The sequence below is a fragment of the Phlebotomus papatasi genome, chromosome 2 (assembly GCF_024763615.1).
Source record: "Phlebotomus papatasi isolate M1 chromosome 2, Ppap_2.1, whole genome shotgun sequence".
Classification (NCBI taxonomy): domain Eukaryota; kingdom Metazoa; phylum Arthropoda; class Insecta; order Diptera; family Psychodidae; genus Phlebotomus; species Phlebotomus papatasi.
The window spans coordinates 88,264,702-88,287,286 of NC_077223.1; the positions used below are offsets into that span (position 1 = coordinate 88,264,702).

The 22,585-nt window shown below is 36.1% G+C and overlaps 2 protein-coding genes across 3 annotated transcripts; both read left to right on the plus strand.

The window, feature by feature from the left end:
- The first annotated feature begins 1,095 nt into the window (after window positions 1-1,095).
- On the plus strand, window positions 1,096-9,718 carry LOC129804890 (semaphorin-1A-like). Of its 2 annotated transcripts, XM_055852610.1 has the most exons (4): window positions 1,096-1,248; window positions 1,310-1,810; window positions 6,570-7,169; window positions 7,441-9,718. In XM_055852610.1, the coding sequence occupies exons 2-4, from the start codon at window positions 1,410-1,412 to the stop codon at window positions 8,615-8,617; spliced, it is 2,178 nt and encodes a 725-aa protein (XP_055708585.1). In that variant the 5' UTR covers window positions 1,096-1,248; window positions 1,310-1,409; the 3' UTR covers window positions 8,618-9,718. The 2 variants fall into 2 exon arrangements, with proteins under 2 accessions (XP_055708585.1, XP_055708586.1); XM_055852611.1 differs by having other exon boundaries at window positions 1,096-1,810.
- A 3,645-nt stretch (window positions 9,719-13,363) lies between these two features.
- LOC129804924 (uncharacterized) lies at window positions 13,364-22,372 on the plus strand. Its single transcript, XM_055852710.1, has 3 exons — window positions 13,364-13,761; window positions 20,485-21,006; window positions 21,731-22,372. The coding sequence occupies exons 1-3, from the start codon at window positions 13,714-13,716 to the stop codon at window positions 22,250-22,252; spliced, it is 1,092 nt and encodes a 363-aa protein (XP_055708685.1). The 5' UTR covers window positions 13,364-13,713; the 3' UTR covers window positions 22,253-22,372.
- The last annotated feature ends 213 nt before the right edge of the window (window positions 22,373-22,585 follow it).

Genomic DNA, 22,585 nt, shown 5'->3' on the forward strand with positions numbered 1-22,585 from the left:
CTTGCAGTTCAGAAAGTATTAATCTTAATATTAATCTTATAATGTGACATGGTCATGATTTATTTTATTTGACCTTATGCTTTTTTCTGAGGTAGTGGTCACACGGTAAGAGACATCAACTTCCGTTCTCCGGTGACCCCTCATAAATGGACATTATTTCATATGGTCTTTTGTCCTACTTGTCCTCATCTCCCTCCAAAACCAACTTCTTTGGTGTTTATCTTAATTGACCCAAGCTCTTTGAATGATTTTCCGATGTTTTGCACGTAGCCCCGCGCCCCGCGAGGACATATCATACATACATACCAGTAACCGGAATATTCGCCATTTTGTATCTTTGGAAGCGAAATTTAAACAACTTTTTAGGGCTGACTTTTTAACCGATTATGCTTAAATTTGGATTTTTTGGAAAGGCCTTGAAATTTTCAATTCAGCTGCATTGGTCTCAATTAGTAATGAATTGGTCAAGTAACCACAATTGTTTTATTTTTCTCGCTCTCTTCATTTGTGCGTCAGTATGTTATTAATGTTAAAAACATTAAGTTTTCTGATTTGTGATATTACTCCATTGCTCTATAGACGTTTTTTTAAAATCATAAGATCTCCAACCAGTCATTTGTAATGTATATCTATATCGTACCTGTATTATAAAATATACCTGTGTAAACCTTTTATATAGCTTACATGTGATTACATTATTATGAAGAGGCAATGGAAATACTTCAAAGTTTTCGTATGGCTTTTACATAGCGAATAAAGAAATGGCTTACACTATCCCTATCATGTAACTACCAATTCCATACAAGAGTAATGGATTGTGTCAGCTATCACAGCTTCCATCATAGCGAACATATAGGACATTTCTGAAGAATATCTATCGATACAGCAGAACTGTGTCAATGCTATTTCAATTTTTAATATTCTATTCTATCTTATTATAATTTACTAAAACTGAGTTAAGCCTCTTATATTGGTTTTTTGTTGTTTTGAGTTGATCTTTGATATTCTTGGCTAAAATGTTAAATATTGTCTGAGGAGTCCATTTCTTGTTTCCAGAAGCATTATTTGTTGGGTTGTGTGACGAATGCATCGATCGCCATTTTTGTTTTGATCTCTTGCACCAAAAGCTCGTCTTTTTGTTGAATTTTATTAAAGGCATGAAAAATAGCTATCTCAACAATTTTCTTCATACAATTCATTGCTAAATCGATACAGTGACTGTTTCTAAGTTGTTTTATGTGGCCAAAAGTGAGCACTGAAGATCTCTCAATTGTTTTTAGTTGATTGTGTTTTTTTGTTGTTGTTGTAGTTCTGACTCGCAACACCCTAAATGCCTTGGTGGCTCTCTTAAGATTGTTATTATGATACAAAAGTAGCAGATTCAGCCTCCCAAAAGGCATCAAATTAAGATGCACTATCTAGAAGTTTTGGGATTGCTTCTTGCACTACACACAGTAGTAGCGTGGGACAAAAATCAAATATATGTGCCACATGCCAAAGGAGCCCCATTGACAGTCAGTCAATTTACAACAAACACAACAGATCATCTCAAACTCCTCCACAGTCAGCCTGGGAGTCAATCAGTGCTTGTTGGTGGGCGCAATGCGCTCTATAATATCAGTGTAACCGATGGGGGCGCTCTTGGACTCAGTGGAAGCATACAATGGGGCTCAACAGATGCCCACAGAGAGCTATGTTTACTCAAAGGAAAACAACATAGTGACTGTCAGAACTATATCAGAATCTATGCTCAAGTTAATACTCAAAAGGCATTGATATGCGGAACAAATTCCTACAAACCAATGTGCAGGTTAGTAAATTGTTCACCAATTAATTTCCTGAGCTACACTGAGAAAAAATTGGATGGTATTTTCTATAAATTGTGAATTTAGGATTTTTCTTTTCCAAAAATCGCTTAATCTTGATCGTTGTGTTGCATATAAGTAAATTAATCAAGCAAGTGCTTGATCTTAACTCCAATTCGCACTTGCCGCAATCACTGCGGTGTACAAAGTTGGCAACCATGAAAACTGGTCGAAAACTGCCCGAAAGACAGTTGGCACGCATGGAAAATTGTATGAATTGCGTTTCAGATAGAAATGGTAAAATTTTAAAAATTTCACAGCAGTCGCCACCTACTTTAGTCGGAAATTCATGAAATTTCTTGAAATTTACCAACTCTAGTTTCAGATGGCAAAAAAACAGTACTGAACATTAAGGTTCAAATAAACTTGCAAACGAACGACAGTCTTCCGAACGACGGCATTCGAGCTACACATAAATACACTTTTATCAGTCTCATTTCAAAAATTCAAGTATTCTCTTCTTCTTTCTCATCTATCTAAGTCAATTTAAAGTCACAACACTTTTTGGAATGGAAAGAACACTTTTGACTCACTTTTTTAATATTTATTTTGCGGAAAAGGAGAATTCTCACTCCTTTTATCTCAAAATGACATTTCTCCAACTGGAAAATTCCAATGGAAGGCAGTGGTGAATTCACATGTACAATAATTAGATATGTTTCGTGTGTGTAGTTGTGAGTTCCTTGTCGAATAAGACTGGATTCACTTATGCTCCTATGATTCTCATGAATAAAAATTAATTATTATCAGCAGTAAAAGAGTGACTCATAGAAATTGGTAGGTGAATTAATTGGTTGATTAATGGATTTCGATCTGTTAGGTATGTACGCACAAGAATTTCTAATTTTGTGGTTCAATGAGTTTTGTTTAAGAGTATAGATGTGACTATTTTTGAAAATGGAAAAGATCCAATATAAATCCCTAATTAAATAATTAGTAATTAATTGTTTTTGAACGACATTACACATATAAACAAATCATAGATGATCCACTAATTAAAATCCACGGAATTCTACGATTTAAAATTTAAACTGCTAAATTACCCTCCTCCACATTCATTAAATCCAGCACCATGTAACTAACTGCGTTTTTTCCCTAATCCAAAAATTTTGTGTTGAGGACAAAGATTTTTACCAAATGAGAAAATATCATCTTACAAAAACTACTTTGAAGAATAAGACGCCGAGTGCTATTTGGATTAGTTTAAAGAGATTGCTGAAATAGGTGTACAGACTTGTATTTCCAGATTGTCCCTCGTATTATTGTTTTGAAATAAAATGATTTTTCTTAAATTATCCTTACTTACTTTTTGCTTAATAAATCAGCTTTTGAAAGATATATTGCGTTAGTTTATATTTAATCTATGAAAACAGAGCTCTTGTTTGCAATGACACCAATTTTTTAATCAATTTCAATAAATAATAAATACTCATAAATAATTAGTTGGATCAATATTTTTTGAATTGGCACATACAAAAATATGAGAATTAGATAGTGTTTTTGGAAATTATAGGGTAAATGTCCTAATTCAAAACCATTTCCAGAGCCTTTAACTTTGACAGAAGATTCAACACATTAAGTTTATATTTTTTCTGAAGAGAATTACATAAATATGCTACTTGACTCTTCTAGAATGTTACTGTTTAGTGAAAATTCATTAGATATAATTTGAAAACTTCTTAAATACAAGGAAAATACGCGAGCATAAAATGCTTCTATTAGAAACATATTAATTCAAATGGAGACAAGGGAAAGTTTCTAATTGGAGACAAACAGTGTAAATGAAACCTCAACGAAAGGCTTCCAAAGCCTTGTTGAGTTGCTCCTAAGCGCAGGATTTATTCTTATTCCTGGTCTTTTCTCCTTTCCCATCTAAAACAATAAAAAAGTTCTCCAAAAAAATTGATATTTTCTGGGTTTCCTATTGAAGCATTTGCAGACACTTCAGAAAAACCCTTATTGTTCACGAAATAGGTAATTATTTTATTTGAAAACTTCACGTACCATTAACAATAAAGATTAGCACTTAATTTAACTAAAATTAGCCAGAAATATGACATAAATGTTAAACAAAACGAATAAACAACAATTACCTCATTGTGTTTTTCATTGGAACATATGGTCGATCGATAAAGAATTCGATGGTGAAAAGGTACACTGTTCATTTTTCTGAGAAATTAACAAATTAAAATTTGTGAATATGAATGGATTTTCGCTTTATTTGGAGCAAAATTAACTAAATAATGAAACTGAGGTATAGAAAATATATAAATATAGTAATTTAGTACTGTATTTATCATGAAAACAATAACGTTTCCATTTGGAGTAACGAAAATTTCCATTTGGAGCAGGTTTTGAGTTGGCTTAATTTACCCTACTTTTAACCAATTATGATTTTTTCTTAATCTAGAGACTCGTGGTATCCTTTCCCTATTTTGGTTAGATTAGCAAGCTTAGGTTGGGTTCTATTTGACATTATAATTATTTATTAATGTGTTTGTAAATTCAGATAAGGATTAAAAAAAACATTGAAATTCAAATTTTATCTTCAGTCTTATTTTAATTTCTGAGTTATCTATTATTTAGTAAAATTTTCCAAGCATTTAGAAAAAAATGAGCTAGTATACTTCTAATTTTCAGCACTTAGCGTTTGCTAAAGTGGATAATTTGAAATTTGAATAACTTATCCATTTTATTTTGCTCAAAAGTGAGCGCGATCGACTAAATAATATGTTAAAATCACATTATCAATTTAATAAAATATTTAACACTAGAAACATTTTGGAAAGTGTCACTGGTGTCATGGGAATTACGCGAAAATTTACTGCGACACGCACCAAATATACTGGAAATATATTGGAATCGCGCTAAATTCATTGGAAATTTACAGTAAAGGCGCCAAATTCAATGGAAATTCTCTGGAAATAAAAGTGGTGATCAAGCAGATCAAAATGAAATTTTACAATCTGGAATTAGTAGCTTAAACGAAACATCATAGAATACAGGAAATGAAATTTTTAGTCATGTAGCATACCCTTGGAAAGAGTTTAAACTTACTGTTTAAAAAATCATTACAACATCTCAAATACAGTTTGAGCCTGATTCACGCACCAGTTATCCTACTGCCCTAAAAACTTGAGTAACTAAATATCCCGGGACCCGAAATATCCCAGGATGTCGAAATCCCAGGACTCCGAATATTCCAGAATCGCGAAATCGCTAGATCGCGAATATGCAGGTACCTCAAATGTTCCGAAACTTCGCGTCCCCGAATATCACAAGTATCCAAATATTCCAGGATCTTGCGAACCTGGAACCCTGAACATATCGGGTTTCTACATCCGGTACTCCCGAATCAGGGATTCCGATATCCCGAAACCGCGGACATACTGCAAACCGGAATCCGGTACCCCGGAATGTCCCGGGATCTTGTATATCCAGGGACCCCGAATACGCCAGGGTATATTAGAAATCGTAACCAACGATCATTAGAATTTATTTTATTTGAATTTAAAATTTTATATAAATTGTTGTAATTGTCTTGTACAAAAATATATTTTTGATGCGATGATTGTGGTTAAACGGGAACGCTTGTGTAATCAAATCACTGTACCAGCCCGTTCGCTTGGAACTGACGTTAAGGGCATACGCAAAATATCTTTCGAGCCTGTGCAAATAGACTTAGAAATACGGTTTTCTTTGAAGCCCACCATATCAGTGGGTCCTCTACTACTTCAGTTATATATTTATAAGAGGAGTATTCCTCCCTGGCATTGAACTTCGTCACAACTTTCCGGCAAACATTTGAGTGGACTGTATTTTTTGTAAATGCTTTTTATTTGTCGTCGTCTTACAACCGGCGAGACACGGCTAATTCCCGAGTAGATCTAGTAGAGCTTATAAGTAAACTGATTAAAAGTTACTAGATGTAGTTCGGTCAGTTTTGATTGATGAGAAATAAAACACGGGTTTTGACCTGGTTAGAATTTATTCCTTTTTTCTCTTTGCGACGTTTCGGGGATTGTTGTCCCCTTCTTCAGGTATTGAGATTAATTGGACAAATCGGGTCAGGGTTTTTCACAATCACTACCTTTTCACACAGAGTTAGACAAATTTGCACCATGACGGTCAATTGCCGACTGATTAAAAGTTGTCCTAATTACCAAATATCTCGTCTTTGTCTTTACCTAATAAAACTTCAATCTTATTCTGGATATCACCTAATATCTATTGAATCCGTCTGTCTCTATTTAATCAACCTATCGCAAAGAAAAGAAATACCCTCTTAGATTCAATAGATGACATAATTTTACACCATTTTCAGAACTTACTCGAGAAAATAAACAAATTTCCACAGTCGTCGTCTCGCGTGTCTCGCCATCAAAGTCACAAAATGAAAAGACTGAATGCCGGAAGGGCCTAAATTACAATGCCAAAAAATATTAATCCATAAAATTTACGTTAGATGGCATTCTGTCCACAACAGAATCAATGTAGCAATTTTCTCCTTAGGAAATCTATGAAGACAAATTACAAGACGATCGTCTGGTTGAATTTTATATGAAGGATAGTAAATTTTATATAGTCCCCTTTTTAATAGTGCACGATCCCTCGTTATCTTATGAATACTTGAACAGTTTTTTCAAGGCCTTTCCACTATTTCCAAAAAACACTTTTTGAGCAAGTATATCCCTCTGCTCATAGGCACTTCAATTTGCCACTGGATGGCGCTGGCGGAGGTGACAATGAAGAGGCTCAGGGCCGTTGTCCCTACAGCCCTACTCACAGTTCAGCCTATACCTTTGTCGATGGTCATCTGTTTACGGGCACCGTAGCTGATTTCTCGGAGAGTGATGCCCTGATCTATCGTGAACACCAACGCACCGAACAGTATGATCTTAAGCAACTCAATCAACCGGCCTTTGTCAGAGCAACAGCCTACAGTGACTACGTCTTCTTTGTATTCCGGGAGATTTCTATGGAATTCATGAATTGTGGCAAGGCCGTCTATTCACGCATCGGCAGGGTGTGCCGGACCGATAGAGGAGGTCCGGGTATTTTTATTGATCGTTGGACATCATTCCTCAAAGCCAGGATCAATTGTAGTCTTCCTGGGGATTATCCATTCTACTTTGACAATGTCATTGCAATGACTGATATTGTCAATGTTGAGGGTGAAGATGTTATATATGGTGTGTTTAGAACACCAGAAAATTCCATAGAGGGCAGTGCTATCTGCGCTTTTCGCATGGTAGACATCATTGAGGCATTTGAAGGACCTTTCAAGGCACAGAAGGACTCAAGGTAAGAATAATTTCAGCACTCAAAAAACAATTGATGAGAACGACAGACTTTAGGTATATGAGAGGAATGAGAAATAAGAGACTTAAAGAAAACAGAGGTGTAAATCAAGTGTGTGTGAGAGCGAGAAAGGAAGTGTGAGAGTAGTAGACTAATATAATAACTTAACTGAACGGACGCCATTGTGCAAAAGTAAGTTTAATCTCAATTCATTGTTCTTACAGTAAGTTTGAAAAAAAAAAGAGTTTGAATGAAATTGGGATTCCTATTGCAGATCCAGTTGGTTGCCTGTGTTTCCGAATACCCTACCGACGGACCCGAGACCTGGCCAATGTGTTGAGGATTCACGAACTTTGCCTAGTTCTACAGTGAATTTTGTGAAGAATCATCCATTGATGGAACGAGCAGTTCCAGCAATGAATGGAGAACCATTACTAGTGACAACAGGTCGACAGCTGGAGAGTGTAGTTGTAGTGCAGCAAGTAGGTCCCAATGGGAGGAATTATAGTGTTCTATTTGCTGGTACAAGGGATGGAAGTCTTCTAAAGTTCTATACTGAAGTTGTTGATGGAACTGTGAAGACGACGATTGTGGCTGAATGGCAGATTTTGCCACGGAGGCAGGTAGTGAGCGAATTAACAGTAGTTGGGGATCAGTGGATAGTAGCAGTTAGTGGTGGAATGATGGTGAGTGTAAGGGTTGAGGATTGTGGCAATTGGACAAGCTGTGGAGCTTGTCTGACGGCCAGGGATCCAATGTGTGGATGGAATGAGGGATCGAGAGCATGTGAGAAGGTTAGTGGAATGTATGATGGTGGTAGGACGTTGCTACATGCGATGGATGATGAGGAAATTGTTAGGAGTATCTGTCCGGATGATAATTGGATTGAGGAGAGGGTTGTAACACGTGGAACCGTTAGTAATGTTGGTAGGGAACCTGAAACGGACTATTTGGTGCATCAACATAAGAATACATCTTGCCCCAATGGAGGTCCTGATGTTATTCTAGCTGGTGCCTATTCGGCTCAAACAATGGCAATAGCCCTTGTGGCTGTTGCTGCTGTTGCCGTAGCTGTAGGGGCACTTGTAGGGATTGTAGTGGGACATAGATGTAGATTAGAGTGCCCTCTGGCTACTGGACCACTCGAACACCATCGCAATCAACTAACGTGGTCCGCTAAATCACGTCATTTAGCTCACAGTAAAGATGTCAATCTACTTATGAATGCCAATCATCTCTATTCTCCACCATCACCACACAGCGCCATCTTTGGACCGCACGATACACCACAACCACCAAGGAAGGTTGACAATTTAGGTTTGGTGGATCTCGAGGGTATGGATGGTAAGGATAGGAGGCATGAGAGTAAAAATAGTACAGAAAGTCTCGAGAAGGACCCAAATAATTTCAAAACTGATACATTGAAAAAGGTTAAGAAGACGTACATTTGATGTGGGAATTGACAGAGGTATGTTTTCCTAAATGGAAGTCGAAGAGAACTATTTGGTCTGGTTTCTGTTCTTCAATTTTCTTTTGTTAACGAAAGTTTCGATCTTTGATTGTAGTGGTACTGTTGAACCTAGTGGAAATGAAAAGAATAAGTCCGTCCTGATGAAGACTCTTCTAAGCTAAAAAATTCAGGCTGATCTTCGGAAATATTTAACCTGTAAAATTTGACAATAAAGGATTAGCTAAAGGAAAACTGTGCAAAAGACCTCTCTAATCGATAATCTTACTGATAAATTTCCAGGCTAAATATTCTCGGGGATCAGTCTGAGCCTATCAGAGCCCTAACGATAGCAATGAATACTCATTTGGTGTGTTGAGTCTGAGAGGTCTGAGAAGTGCTTTGGCGACTACTGGCACTATAGCTAGTCTCCGCTATGGGACGGTAAACGTCCGAAACATTATCCCGAAAAGCGTGTTCGAATTTCGAATCAGCTCCTAAGTCGATCATCACTAGTAAAGATATGAGGAAGTAAGATTTGTAGCTGTAGGCCTTTCGGAATACGCAATTTAAGAGTCTGACCAAGACCACTCCAGAACCTTTCAGTACACGATTTGTAGCGTACTTGCTACAAGATATTATCAACTTCAAGGCATTAAAGCAATCTTTAGAATAACTTTTTAAATCATTAATCGCTAGCTGAGGAATGGCCATCATCAGATGAGTTTCTGACCGTTGTTCTTTTAATTGTTTTGATGCTCAGAAGATCCTATTCAGGATCGACACAATCAAAATTGCAGAACAGAAACCAAACCAGAATTCTCTCTTTGACTTCCACTGTATCCCATGTCGGAATCCAACAGTATATTTCCCTGAATTTTCTAAATGACTATTCAAAGACAGACACCCTCCATATTGTCGTGATATTTGAGGCATGAAACACGCTAATACATCCCTCAATTCTGAGATTAATCTCTAGGCCTGGAATCTTGGAATTGGGCCTTTAAGAACTGAATTGTATTCTCCATTGAAGATGTTTAATTTTAAATTGTAAAATTTCTTTTTGAGTCTTTTAAATGCAATAAAAATAAAAATTTTAAAATTATGCAAGTTGTTTTACTTTTAGAGGTGTGTACAAGGCTCCTTTAAAAAACTAAGCCTCCACATCTATACGCCACTCACTGTAATCCTGGCGATTCTCCGCCAATTATAGGCCTATTACTCTAGTTTCTGCAATTTCAAAAATCATGGAAAAAGCAGCCTATGTGAGAGTGCACGATTTTCTGTGCTCGAACAGCTTTCTTTCGGATGCCCAGCTTGGTTTTCGTGAGGGCTTGGGGTGCGAGGATGCCATTGGGAGACTTGTTGGCTGTCTGAATGACTCAGTGAATTACTCTCCTAGGATGCACACTTCCGCTCTCTTTATTGACATCACGAAGGCCTTTGATTCGGTAAATCTGGAGCTACTGTTGGTAAAACTAGAGAATGCAGGGTTCCGAGGAGTGTTTCTGGACTGGTTGAGAGCATACTTAGTGGAAAGTGTGCAACGAGTGCGAGTCTGTGGCGGTCATGTCAGTGAACCGTTGCCCTGTGAGTTGGGTGTTCCTCAGGTATCTGTGCATGGTCCTTTGTTGTTTCTTGTGTACGTGAATGATCTGTTGGAATGCGATCTGAATGGCTCCATGACAGCGTATGCTGATGACATGGTTCTCCTGTATTGTGGTGGATCGGAGGACATCGTATGTGATGCGATGAATCGGACCTCGATATTATCAGGACTTGGCTGGATGAAAATACAGTAGACTCTCGCTCAATCGGCACTTTTTCAATCGAGAGAAAAATTTTGTTGACAATTTTCACGTTTAATTATGAAGCTAATTTGCTCAAATTCACTGTAGTTTTTCCTATTTTATCGTGATTCTTTATAATTGAGCGCTTTTTGTGGAATTTACAAAGGCTTTGGCGCCCAAATCTATCGATATACCGGATGACATTTTTCCCCAAATGCCCAATTGAGAGAGAGTCTACTGTAACGCGAAAATATGCAGTTTATATGACGCCGGTTCCATTCCCCACTATTCTATCTCAGAATGACAACTTTTCAGGAGAGCCATTTGAAGTAGACGATTTCCTATCCTGTCCATGTATTTTTTTCGAAAAAAATTGAATATCTCGTTATCCAAACACCGGATGACTACCAAATTTTCACCAGTTGTAGATCTTGATCCCAGGAACAACATATCTCTCGGAGTAATATGAATTCTAAGTCGACTTAAAATAGTATGGAATAAAGCCGTCGATGAATAGGGGAAGCCATGTCATAATCATCCAGGGGTAGATTTAGACAGTAGGCTTTTCTATCTTGATAAGTATTAACTTTGACCTTTGAACTTTTTTAATTAAAATATGATCATATTCTTATATTTTCTAAAAAGATTATAACACAGAAAAATGGAACAAATTAAAACGCTGTTATTATTCCTATTTTTATTAAACTTTTTTGAAATACGGACAAAATGGTAGTACATGAAAATTTAAGAATGTTATCCGTTTTGTTTAATATACGATCTTATTTTGGCTTAATGGTCTCAAGTCTCTTCGGAATGCCCTAGCATTGCCAAAGGATTGTCTTCAGCTTATTGACCAACAAAATGTTGCTTTTGGAAGAGTCAAGGAATTTTGTATCCGGACACCGCAGAAGTTCTTTTGCTCCGTAAATGAACGACGGAACTTTCTTTATATTCAATCTTTTTAATGCACAATTTCTTTGACGGTATCGAATATTGTTGAAACTTCCAGTGACGTTTTACCGAAATTTTTGTATACCCACGGCCTCATAACTTCCTCTTGAAAAATGATAATTTGCCTTCACGGATGTCCAAATCTTTCAACATAGTGGTCCTTGATTTCCAATGGCCATTCGGATGTCCAAAATATCGTATGATCCTTTCGTCAAGTAGACATAATCATTTTGTTAGCTTATCAATTACCCAATTTAAAATTTTTCTAATTAGAAGAGACGACATTCTGCAACTTCGATGGATCAAATCAAAGGTTGTTTGCGATCTAAGCGACTCACAAACGATTTTTCAAGAGCGATGAAACATTTTTTTTTAGACCTCAACCGAAACATTCTAAAATCCCTAAAATGATATTAGTAGGGGAGACCGGGGTACCTATAGCCAGGGGTAGAATTAGTCAGAGGATTTTCTCTCGTTTTTCTTAAAATGTACATCGAGCAAAGTATTTTTTTAATGAAAGTAGGAACACCCCCATATTTTCAGAAATATCTATAAGTCTGATCCTGTTATCCTACAATTTAGAAGCATCTTTATAAAATGGGTATAAAATTGTAATTTTGATAGTACAGTTTTTGGACCAGCATTCGGTTTTCTGAGTTTTTAGTCAAGATTTCATAGTTTTACCTCGTTTCTGGTTTAATAAATCTTAAAAAAAAATATTTTTCACTTGGATAATAATTATCCAATTTTTTTTATATAAGACGATAAACACTGAAACAGCCCTCGGGGCAGTTGAAGCCACTCTTCCGTGGCGGGATAAAACTATCAATGATTTTTCACCAGTACATGGATAATTGTTAGATGAAAAAGTACTATTGATATTCCAAGCAATATTGCAATTTGGATGAGCAGTGAAATAGAGTTTTTCAGGATATTTTCATCAATTTTGCCGCAATTACAAAAATGTCATAAAAAAGTCGGCTAAAGCTTTTTTCTTTAGGTTTAAATGACATATTTAATATCAGTGGGCTTCAATGTATCAAGCGAAACAATAATTGGCATCTCCAGTTTAAAATTTCGTCTGGAAAACTGGTGGCAATTAGTACCCCAAAAGTGGCTATATCTACCCAGAACGGGGCAAGTGTAGCCAATGTGTCATACTTTTTCCATCATCCTCTCTAGAAAACTCAAGGATTTTAGAGCCTTGGACTACACTGTTTCATACAGCCAATATCCTAATGCTATGAAATATAAAAACATTAGACAAACCTTATCATTTTTTCACAAATCACGCGCGAAAAAAAAGCTTCATTTGCTGGCTAATTCTGCCCCTATCTCTCCTATCCTTGTAGCGACTTATATTTCGAAAAACGTAAAGTTTAATTACATTCTAGTTTTGATGAGCTAACGGCTCTAACGGTAGGCTTTAACAGGTTTTATCATTTTTATAAAAAAGTATCATTTGCTGGCTAAATCAACCCCAGTCTCCTCTAAACTTTCTCCAAACAATCCATTATTAATCTTCCAAAATAACCAACATTCAAGTGTCGGAAACTTTGTAACGTGTGTTAGAGCAAAAGTTACGACTGCAAAAGACGCAATTTTGAGACTTAAGTTCAAACTCTCTGGCTAAAATTTTCCTTCCGGCCCGGAGAAAGTTTGATTATTCACCTGGGGAAGAGGATTTCTCTGTGGTTTGTCTTCTTGAGCTCTGGGAGAGTTTAAGAAAGTTCCTGTTGATACTTCAGGTGCACCAGAAATTATTTATGGTTGTATGGTAAGGTCATGGTCTGTTTTCTTCCCCCTTTTTCAAGAGATGTTCATGAATGAGGGACTCAAGTTTAATGGAAAGAAGTTCAAAAGGGGAATCCGAAGAGTCATTCAACCCTCCAATAGAAAAAAAATTCCCCTCAGATGTACCATCATTTCCCCTAAAAGAGCTGGATTTTGCGCCTTTATTGAAGACCCTATGTGCCTGAGAGGGGATGATATAAAACTATGTGTAGATTATGAGTCAAGTCTTACTCGGTGACGACCCTCCGTGGAATAGTGAGGCATACATCTCATCTCTCTCGCCAGAGGTTACAGGAAAGTTCACGAAAAAGTCTCACCTTCGGTAGCAGGTGAGACGGGTTTTTCTTCCTGTTTCCTTTGCAAATTAATCCTGTGAAACTTGAGATCAGCTGAAAAAGTGAAAGTTTTTTTTCTTAATACGCTGTGAAAAGAGGAAAAAGGAGGAAAAGTTTTATTCTCCACCCCCAAAAATGTCCATCGAAGTGAATCGGCAATAAAAGTGTGAGTGTTGTGCAGAAAATTATCGTTACTATAGCGATAGAAAGTGTAACAACAGAAGCAAACAATGACAATGTCTCAACTTCTTAAGCGAACGAAGAAATGCTGCATGAAGGTGACTATTAATCCCATTTTATCCATCCTTCGCGTCCAAAATAAAAGAAAAGAACATTATTTTTCTCATCATCATCATCCCAATAATCCCAACCATTTGGGGTAATATTTTCTGTCTGACCGAGGGCGGCAAAGAATACCCCAGCATGAGGCACTCAATTACTGACTGTAATTCCATCCCATTTGCGCCTTCGAAAAACATTAAATTCTTTATTTTTTTTTATATATATATATATTTTCTTTGAAGGGCTTTGGGGGGGGGGCACATGCTGATAAGAGACTCATAATTGTTGGAATGTGTCAAAAGGTCAGGGGTTGCAAGTGTGTTGTGAATTAATTTGGAGAACTTACCATGCAAATGGAATTGTGGGACGCATAATTGAGAGGGATAGCATTTCACTCAAATGGAACCACTTGAAAATATCATTTGAGAATATGTTACTACAAAATTTCAAGGGAAATTTTGCACTAGGGAAGCTTTTAGAAGTATTGCATATCATAGACTTTCATTGACGAACAAAACTTTTTATTTAATTTTTTTGTACAACTTCGTGAGGGGTGTAATGATAAAAATTCTGTTAGGGGAATGTAGGCATGGTTCGCACAGAGTGAACCTTCAAACGATGCGAATTTTCTCTTTGCTTGCAAAGAGCTGACCTATCATTTCTCATCTCGTTTCATAAACTTAATAATGATCTATCTTATGGCTAAGAAATGACGAACTAGTTCCTTGCAAACAAAGAGAAAATTTGCGTTGTTTGAAGGTTCACTCTGTGCGAACCATGCCAACATTCCCCTACAGATATTTAAATATTTTTTGTAATAATAAAGAAATGTTATGAATTTCCCAAAAACCTTTTCCTTCTCTTTAACTTTATAGAGCTTATCAGAGTTATCAGATATCACATAAATTGTCACATGAAATATGTCAGAGGTTAAATTCACAAGCATACTGGAATGTAGGCATGGTTCGCACAGAGTGAACCTTCAAACGATGAGAATTTTCCCTTTGTTTGCAAAGAGCTGACTTACTATTTCTCATCTCGTCTCATGTGCTTGATAATTATCTATGTTATGACTAAGAAATGATGAACTAGCTCTTTGTAAACAAAGAGAAAATTTGCGTTGTTTGAAGGTTCACTTTGTACGAACCATGCCAACATTCCCCTAACTAGATAAATTTGGTAGATGGTTACTAGAAGCTAAGTCACCATTGTCTTTAAACTAGGGGAAAGTGTCTCGGATAAAACGGAATTGATGTAGGGGAAGACTTTCAGGCTTCGCATACATTCTGGCTTCGAACACTTAATTTTTCCAATTTTTTTAATGAATCTAATCTATGGCAATATGTTTTAATAACAAGTATTGTTACACATTTCCTGAAAAAAATTAAGTGAGATTCATTGAAGTGTTCGAAGCCAGAGTATGTACGAAGCCTGAAAGCTGTCGCTTACTATGCGGGAAAATTGGTAATGCCCATGGTTACATTTATGATTATAACCAAACAATGGCTTAATTTTCATAGACTGTACCATAGATGCAGGTGACTTTGCACTTCGGAGGGACTTTGCACCCCTGCTTTACGGAAGCTTTTCTGTAATTTTAGCACTTAAAGATAGCCTCCATCAATCCTATCATTAAAGAGCGTACAGACAGACCATCTTCAAGAGCTAGAAAAAGCAAAGGCTTACGAAGCTTTTTCACCGTTTTGCTCTGGATATGGATAACCGACGATAAGACGGCAGTAGACGTTGCAAACTATGCAGTCTCTTATCAAAACGAAATTCTACTTCAAAGGCATTGGTGATAGCGAACGGAATTTCGACCTGATTCTTCTTCTCTTTTATTCTCTATCCCACTTTGGAGCAGGATGGCTCCTTCCCCTTTTGGTGATGAATAAATTTGTCTATAGAGGAAAATGTAGGCATGCTTCGCACATAGTGAACCTTCAACGTACTAGCTCTTTGCTTTGCAGCTAAAGAGAAAATTCACATTGTTTGAAGGTTCACTCTGTTTGAACCATGCCTACATTCTAATCTACCATATTAGATACATATTAAATACATACCAATCTAATTGGTTTTTAAGTTTCATCTAGAATTTCAGGGTAATAAAACAAAAACTCCATCGGTGTCCGAAAACCTTGATGTATCCTAAACATATCTAATGAAGAAACTTGTCTATCACGTATGATGTGCCCAGGAGTCTGTTCACCCGTCGGTCTGTCCGTCTGGCTATCAACAGGCCTAGAGATCTAACGGTTGGAGTTGATCCTATCACCGTTAATATGACCTTCATTAGATGTAGTTCGGTCAGTTTTTATTGATGAGAATTAAAACACGGGTTTTGACCTGGTTAGGATTTATTCCTTTTTTCTCTTTACGACGTTTCGGGGATGGGAAAAAAAAATTAATTTTGTTTAATTTGTAGACCTGAAGAAGGGGACAACAATCCCCGAAACGTCGTAAAGAGAAAAAAGGAATAAATCCTAACCAGGTCAAAACCCGTGTTTTAATTCTCATGACCTTCATTTTTCCCCACCCACTGGTAAAAAATAAAAGGATCAAATTGATCCAAATTTGATCCTTTTGCAAAGGATGGATCAAATTAACGGGTGCCGGTCAAAATTCCGAAAGCCAAAATCCCGAAAACCAAAATCCCGAACGCCAAAATCCCGAAAGCCAAAATCCGGAACGCCAAAATCCCGAAAGCCAAAATCCCGAAATTTTAAAAGTGTCATAGCTACTTCCACGATTGCACCTGCGCTTGCTGGAGGCAAAGGGAAATTTACCTGTCTTGGGAAGTTATTCTACACATTAACCTTCATGTATTTTTATCCCTTTCAGGATTTTGAACATTCGGTATTTTGATTTTCGGGATTTTAGCCCTTTCGGGATTTTGACTGCCTCCGAAATTAACATGTTCTATTATGATAAATGTGCATTCAGAGTTTGAAATTTGATCCATCCTTTGCAAAAGGATCAAATTTGGATCAATTTGATCCATTTGATTTACCAGTGCCTCTTCCGTTCTCGCCAAAATCATATGTTTTGGAATTGCTCTGGTACACGTCATATGATTTTTCGTTTGTTTTTGGATATGCATTAAAGGTTGTCAAGACAGACATTTCATCCATATACGAAAATACTATTTAAACATTCCTTAAACCGATATTTCAAGGTCAAAAGTTAAAATGACTGTAGAAAACGTATTTGTCAACATCATAGGTTTATGTTTGGGTTCATTGGAAACGTCTTGGAATTTTGGAATTTAATTTTGAATTGGAAACTGGACCATTTCCAATCTGGTAATGAACCATTTCATTCGATAACTCATATTATCCGAAATTCAATTGTATTTTGGGCAATATTCTGAGAGATTTATCAATCGGTTCAAATCCGTTGTGAGTCGGAAATGAACTGGTTATAAAACGACAAGTTTTTTTCGAAAATCAATTCTGTTAGTCTTTTTTTTTAAAACTATATTGGGCAATCTTTTGAGGAATTTATAAATCGGTTTAAATCGGTTGAGAGCCGATAAATGATGTGAAAGTACCTAAAAAGTCTTTAATGTATAATGGGTATATAGCATCTAAGTCACAAGTCCGAGCACCTTGCAAAACCTGGAACGCTTTGTTCACCCCTTTTATCAACATAATATAAAATTTATTTTAACTCAAGCTCGTAGGCATATTAAAGTAATACATTTAAATAATTTTTTTAAATTTTCAATTAACAATTTTAAAAATTTAGCTACTCTCAGGCCTGTTTTACGATAACCTTTTTGTAAAGATGCTAATAGAATAACTCACGAAAAATATGTATAATGCAATAGGGAAATGACCTCTTTCTGGGTGCGTCAGGGATGCTGATCCTTTCAGGGACCAAACAACAATATTTTTTCGCAAAAGCTTTCGAGGTGACAATGCGCCTTCTTCAGTATGGCTAAAAAGCTGGAAACATTTTATTAAACAGACTTCCATACAATATCTTTGTTAAAATTTTACTCACTCAAAATCGTGTAAAAACTAAAGAACTTACTTTTCTGTGGACAAGATTACTCAGACTTGATTCATCTGATGTCAATGAAACAAAATATTTCCTGTTAGCAAATTGCTTCCTAACCCTTTAAGGACGAATGGGATACCCGTGTCCAAAAAACAAAAATGATTTCTTTTTGACAATAGAAAGTTATTTGGTCATTTTAATGTTAATTCGAAAAAATAGTTTTAATTTTTGGGACACCGGTGTCCCATTCGTCTTTAAAGGGTTAAACGAAAAATTTTATGTTTCCTAGATCACAACTCACAATGTATTAGGCCTGTAAAATCGAAAATTATGCACCGAAAATAATGGTTTTTGCATAATATTCTCCCAAAAATACATTTTTCAAAAATACGAAAAAACTCAATTTCAGTGACAAAATTTCACTTTAAACATGCTGTGAAAAATAGGAAAACAGTTTTTCAACAATTATTCTAAAGAGTAGGGTCGGAGGAACGTCTGTTCGACAGGGAACCCCTATTGACACTTTTGTCAAAATGATGAAAATTATTTAATGTATCTAGTAAAATATAAGTAATATAATGTTTTTTTTCTGTCATATACCTTTAATTATAAACAGAGATGTTCAAATTTCATATCCCAAATAGTACAGAGTAGGGTGTCAATAGGTGCAGACACGAGTTCTTAAAGTGTCAATAGACGTTCCTTTCACCCTAAATCTTTCTTCATTTCATTCGGTCAATGAGTTTTTTTTTAATGTTATCTTACCCGCTAATTTAACAAACTCTTAAAAATGAGAAGAGGAAAAACGCGATTCAATGTTTTGGATGTTCATCCGAACGCTGTAAATAGAGGCGTGCAAGATCCGTTGAAACCGAATAAATATCAAATTAGTACGTCAATGGTCAAAACGCTACCAAAACAAACTTATTTTGATGTTTATTTGGTTTTATAACGGTTCTAGCACACCTCTGCTGTAAAGGTTGTAAATGTACTCGGACCTTCTTTAGTTTCGACTCTATATCTTCGAATAGGTATAGAATTCGAATTTGGTACTGTGAGCTTTCCTAACAGTTTTAGATGGCAAAAAAAAAGAAACAACGAAGACGAACTGTTAAACCTATAATGACTTCTTCGTGGTTTTCTTTTTCTGTTTGGTGATCTGAAGCAGTGAAAAAATCTCAAAATTCTAAAATACACATGATTCTAAATTACCCTATCTTTACCCTATTCTCAGATAGTTTATTTATCGATTTAACAAAGAAAAAATATCGATTTTTTGAGCTTTTAATTAGGTGAACCCCTTTAAATTCCATAGGACATTGTATTTTAAATCCATTTTTGGGTGAGAAAATATGGTGCATGTCTAGAAATATCCCTTGCAAGAATGCCTGGTTCGTCTTATTAGGTGTTGAACGGCACTTTAATAAAAATAATTATTGTTAGCTAAAATTAGAACACACAAAGTTATACAAACTACAAACACATTTACAACACAATTTCTATTCAAACGATATTGATTTTCCAGATACAAATTTTCACAAAAACTCTATTTTCTTTATGAAGTTTTCTGTATCTTTGCTTTATTCATGATAAAATACAAGAACTATAAAGTTATAACCACCCTAATAATGACAATATCATGAAAGCTATGTAATTTTAAAACCTGAAAAAGGGATATTCGCATAAAATGTAGCAAAATTGGTTGGATGGTATCTCATTAAAAATTTATCTTCTCTCTTCTGTTGTGGGTTCAAGAGTCGGTTGCAATTGAACACCATGAACACTGGTGTACACTAACATTTAATGGCTGTTTATCTTGACGAAAGTCCTTTCGCAGAGACAAATTACAGTTTCTGAAAAGTCTTCAGGCACAGTCATATAGATTGTAATCTCTCTGTGTCTGCTGTATTCCCATGATATTCATCAAGTTTTTGATTTTTGCCCCAAGTATAAAAGTTATTTCATCAATTTATAATGTTAATTTGTGAAAGTATGCTAATTAGGTCATTCGAATATTTTGAAATTAGATTGAATTTATTAAACAGTAAATTCTACACTTTAACATTGAAAGGTAAAATTGAATACAGATTAAACAAAAATTAATAATCACGTAATTCAATAAACAATTTAATGCAATGTTAGAAATCAAAATCTATTAAGTTTGTAAGATAAATTCATTTATGTTGTAGGATTGTGGAGACTTTGTAGGTAGCACTAAAATCTTCTGCACGTATTTATATAACTCCTACACTTCGAGGTTATTTGATGTTATTGCAGAATCTTGCAAATTCTAATATACATATATGTTATGTATATATTTATAAATCAAAGTTCAACAAGAGAAATTGTAAGAAAATTTCAAGCAATTCCATTTAATGAGAGAGTAAGTTTTCTCCATAATTCACATTATTCATGAAAATCATAAAAGACGGAATATTTGGTGAGAAGGACACGATTCTTTAGCACTTTGCTGTTGTGATTTTGAGTGGCAAAAAGTGTGGGTGTTGGAAAAACAGCCAGAAACTGGAATTCCATTAAATATTCTTGGGCAACAGTCTGTATAAAGTGGGAGTAATTGGCAATAATGTAGCTAAAAGAATGTGCATTGGCTCTTTCGATGGGGGAGGTTTGGCGGGAAGAGTGCCCCATGTACTAAAGTGAATGATAAAGTCTGATGGAAAAGGCTCCAAATTTAATTGTCTTCCTTGTCTTTGCAGTTATTGCGAAAATTATCAGTGAATGACGATGAGTCCCAAGAGTCAGATGGACTAAAATCTCGATATAGTCACCCAAGAACAATTGGTAAATATCGCCTACAGAAAAGTCGAGTGGATAGGAGTGAAGTGAGCCCTAGATCTGACTATGGGGCCTGGAGTGTGGCTTCCTTCGATGACGATCCTTCCTATTCGGATCTAGCCATGACTAAGTACTGCAACTACCGACAAAATCTGGCAAAGTGCTTCCGACGTGATTCTGTAGGCAAGAAAAATCTCACGAATAGACGCCATGTCTGGCCCCTATCGAGCTTCAACGATGACGAAGAGATAGTTTTTACGGAAAATCGCATCTACATCGGATTGAGTGATCGGAATCTCAAACCAGATGCTGCAGATGTGGTGGATAAGGTCGATAAAAGAACAGTCGAAGAAACCATTTGCTCGAATCTCGAAGCAAAACTGTCGGAAGGGAAGAACAATGAAGATTTCAATGCTTTTGAAGAGCCTAGTATTCTTTTACAGGTAGGAATTCCTTCAATTTCTTACACTTTTGCAATTCGCCTGAAGTATATGTTAGAGTGAAATTTTCTGGTCCGAAAATAATACAAGGGCGAAAATCTAGGAACGATGGAAAGAAAGATCAGGGAACAAACTTACAGAGCCACATTTAAGAACCTACAACAGAATTAACCCTTTAAGAACGAGACAGTTTTCGCGGACAGAAAATCAGCAATAAAAATGAAACGGATAAACAAAATCAATAAAAGGTCTTACATCTAACCTTAAAAAATCCAAGAGATTCTGATTCGGTGCATTTTTTCACCTATGAGCAATAGGGACCAAAATAGCCTAAAAATTTAAATAATTTTTCTGACAATTCCAATGAATGATAATTTTCACTCTAATGAAAAATATTATGTTTGAGTATTGTAGTTTCTATTTCCAAAATGGTTTTGCTTAAAAAAAATTGGAATTATAAAAAAAAAATAATTTTCATTACGAGAATTAAAAATTCGTCATTTTTTAGCTTAAAAATTTACTATATAACAAATAGCTGGAGACTTGCAAAAATTATCCTAGATTCCTTCAATCTTCTACTTTGCAAAAACGTTCAAACATAAGGGAAAAATAACTTTAGGTAGTCAGGAAAAATTATTTTCTTTATGGGACACCGGTGTTCCAATCGTCCATAAAGGGTTAAAAAAATCCGCTAAGCCCTTGGCCTCGTTTTTCCTTTATTCCGCAGAATTCAACCATTGTCTTCGAGAAAGTGAAGTATGACAAGAATAAGAAGTATCTCCATCAGTCTCCTTCCATTCATAGCAATGCTAGCACTGTCTCCTCTACTCTAAATGGTATCCACTTCCCTCCCATGGAAGAAAACACCTCGATGTCCATCAATTTTGAGCAATTGTCTCCGCGAAATGAGCACCTGAACGCTCAGAGAAGATCTGAATACGACAACTGGCCAGAATTCCCGGATGACAGTGGTTTCGGGAGTGAGAATAAGTGCAATTTTGAAAATTGGGATAGTAGTTGGGGTGCTGAGGATGCCAGACATTCTACTCCATGGGACACTGATGAGGGAGACCCAAAAACCCTTGACTCTTGGGACGTGCTCAAGAGCAAGGTGTTCGATACTAGTGATACATGCTGGTGCAGTCGTCGCACGAGCCTGTGCACTGTGGAAACTTGGCTGGAGGATGAGATATTTGACAACTCCTTCAACGAAGAATTAGAACGACGATGTACCCTTCAAGAGAGGTAAATGACCGGCTCTGACTCCGCAAGCAATTATCTAATCCTAGTGCGACATTGTCGAATTTTTCTTTCTACAAAATTGATTGAATTCCCTTCTTTTCGTAAATTAAATATAAATTTTTCCTGATGAAAGAGTTTTGGATTATGCTCTACTTGTTCCTTTGAAGATTTACCCAGAATTTTCGCATTTACAGAGGTTGTTTCACTAATCGCCTTAATCACTGTGGAAGACGACATTCATTATAAATTTAAAATGAATGACTTGCAGCATTTCTTAGAGTGAAAAACCATAAGCTGTACAAACTTTGTGAGATAATTGATGAGCGTCTTAAATTGTTTG

Excerpts from the sequence above, each read along its gene's own strand:
- LOC129804890 (XM_055852611.1), top strand. The coding sequence starts at position 1,410 with ATGCACTATCTAGAAGTTTTGGGATTGCTTCTTGCACTACACACAGTA. Across the intron at positions 1,811-6,569 it reads TCCTACAAACCAATGTGCAG|GCACTTCAATTTGCCACTGG; the intron begins GTTAGTAAATTG and ends CTCTGCTCATAG. Across the intron at positions 7,170-7,440 it reads AAGGCACAGAAGGACTCAAG|ATCCAGTTGGTTGCCTGTGT; the intron begins GTAAGAATAATT and ends TTCCTATTGCAG.
- LOC129804924 (XM_055852710.1), top strand. The coding sequence starts at position 13,714 with ATGACAATGTCTCAACTTCTTAAGCGAACGAAGAAATGCTGCATGAAG. Across the intron at positions 13,762-20,484 it reads CGAAGAAATGCTGCATGAAG|TTATTGCGAAAATTATCAGT; the intron begins GTGACTATTAAT and ends TTGTCTTTGCAG. Across the intron at positions 21,007-21,730 it reads AGCCTAGTATTCTTTTACAG|AATTCAACCATTGTCTTCGA; the intron begins GTAGGAATTCCT and ends TTTATTCCGCAG.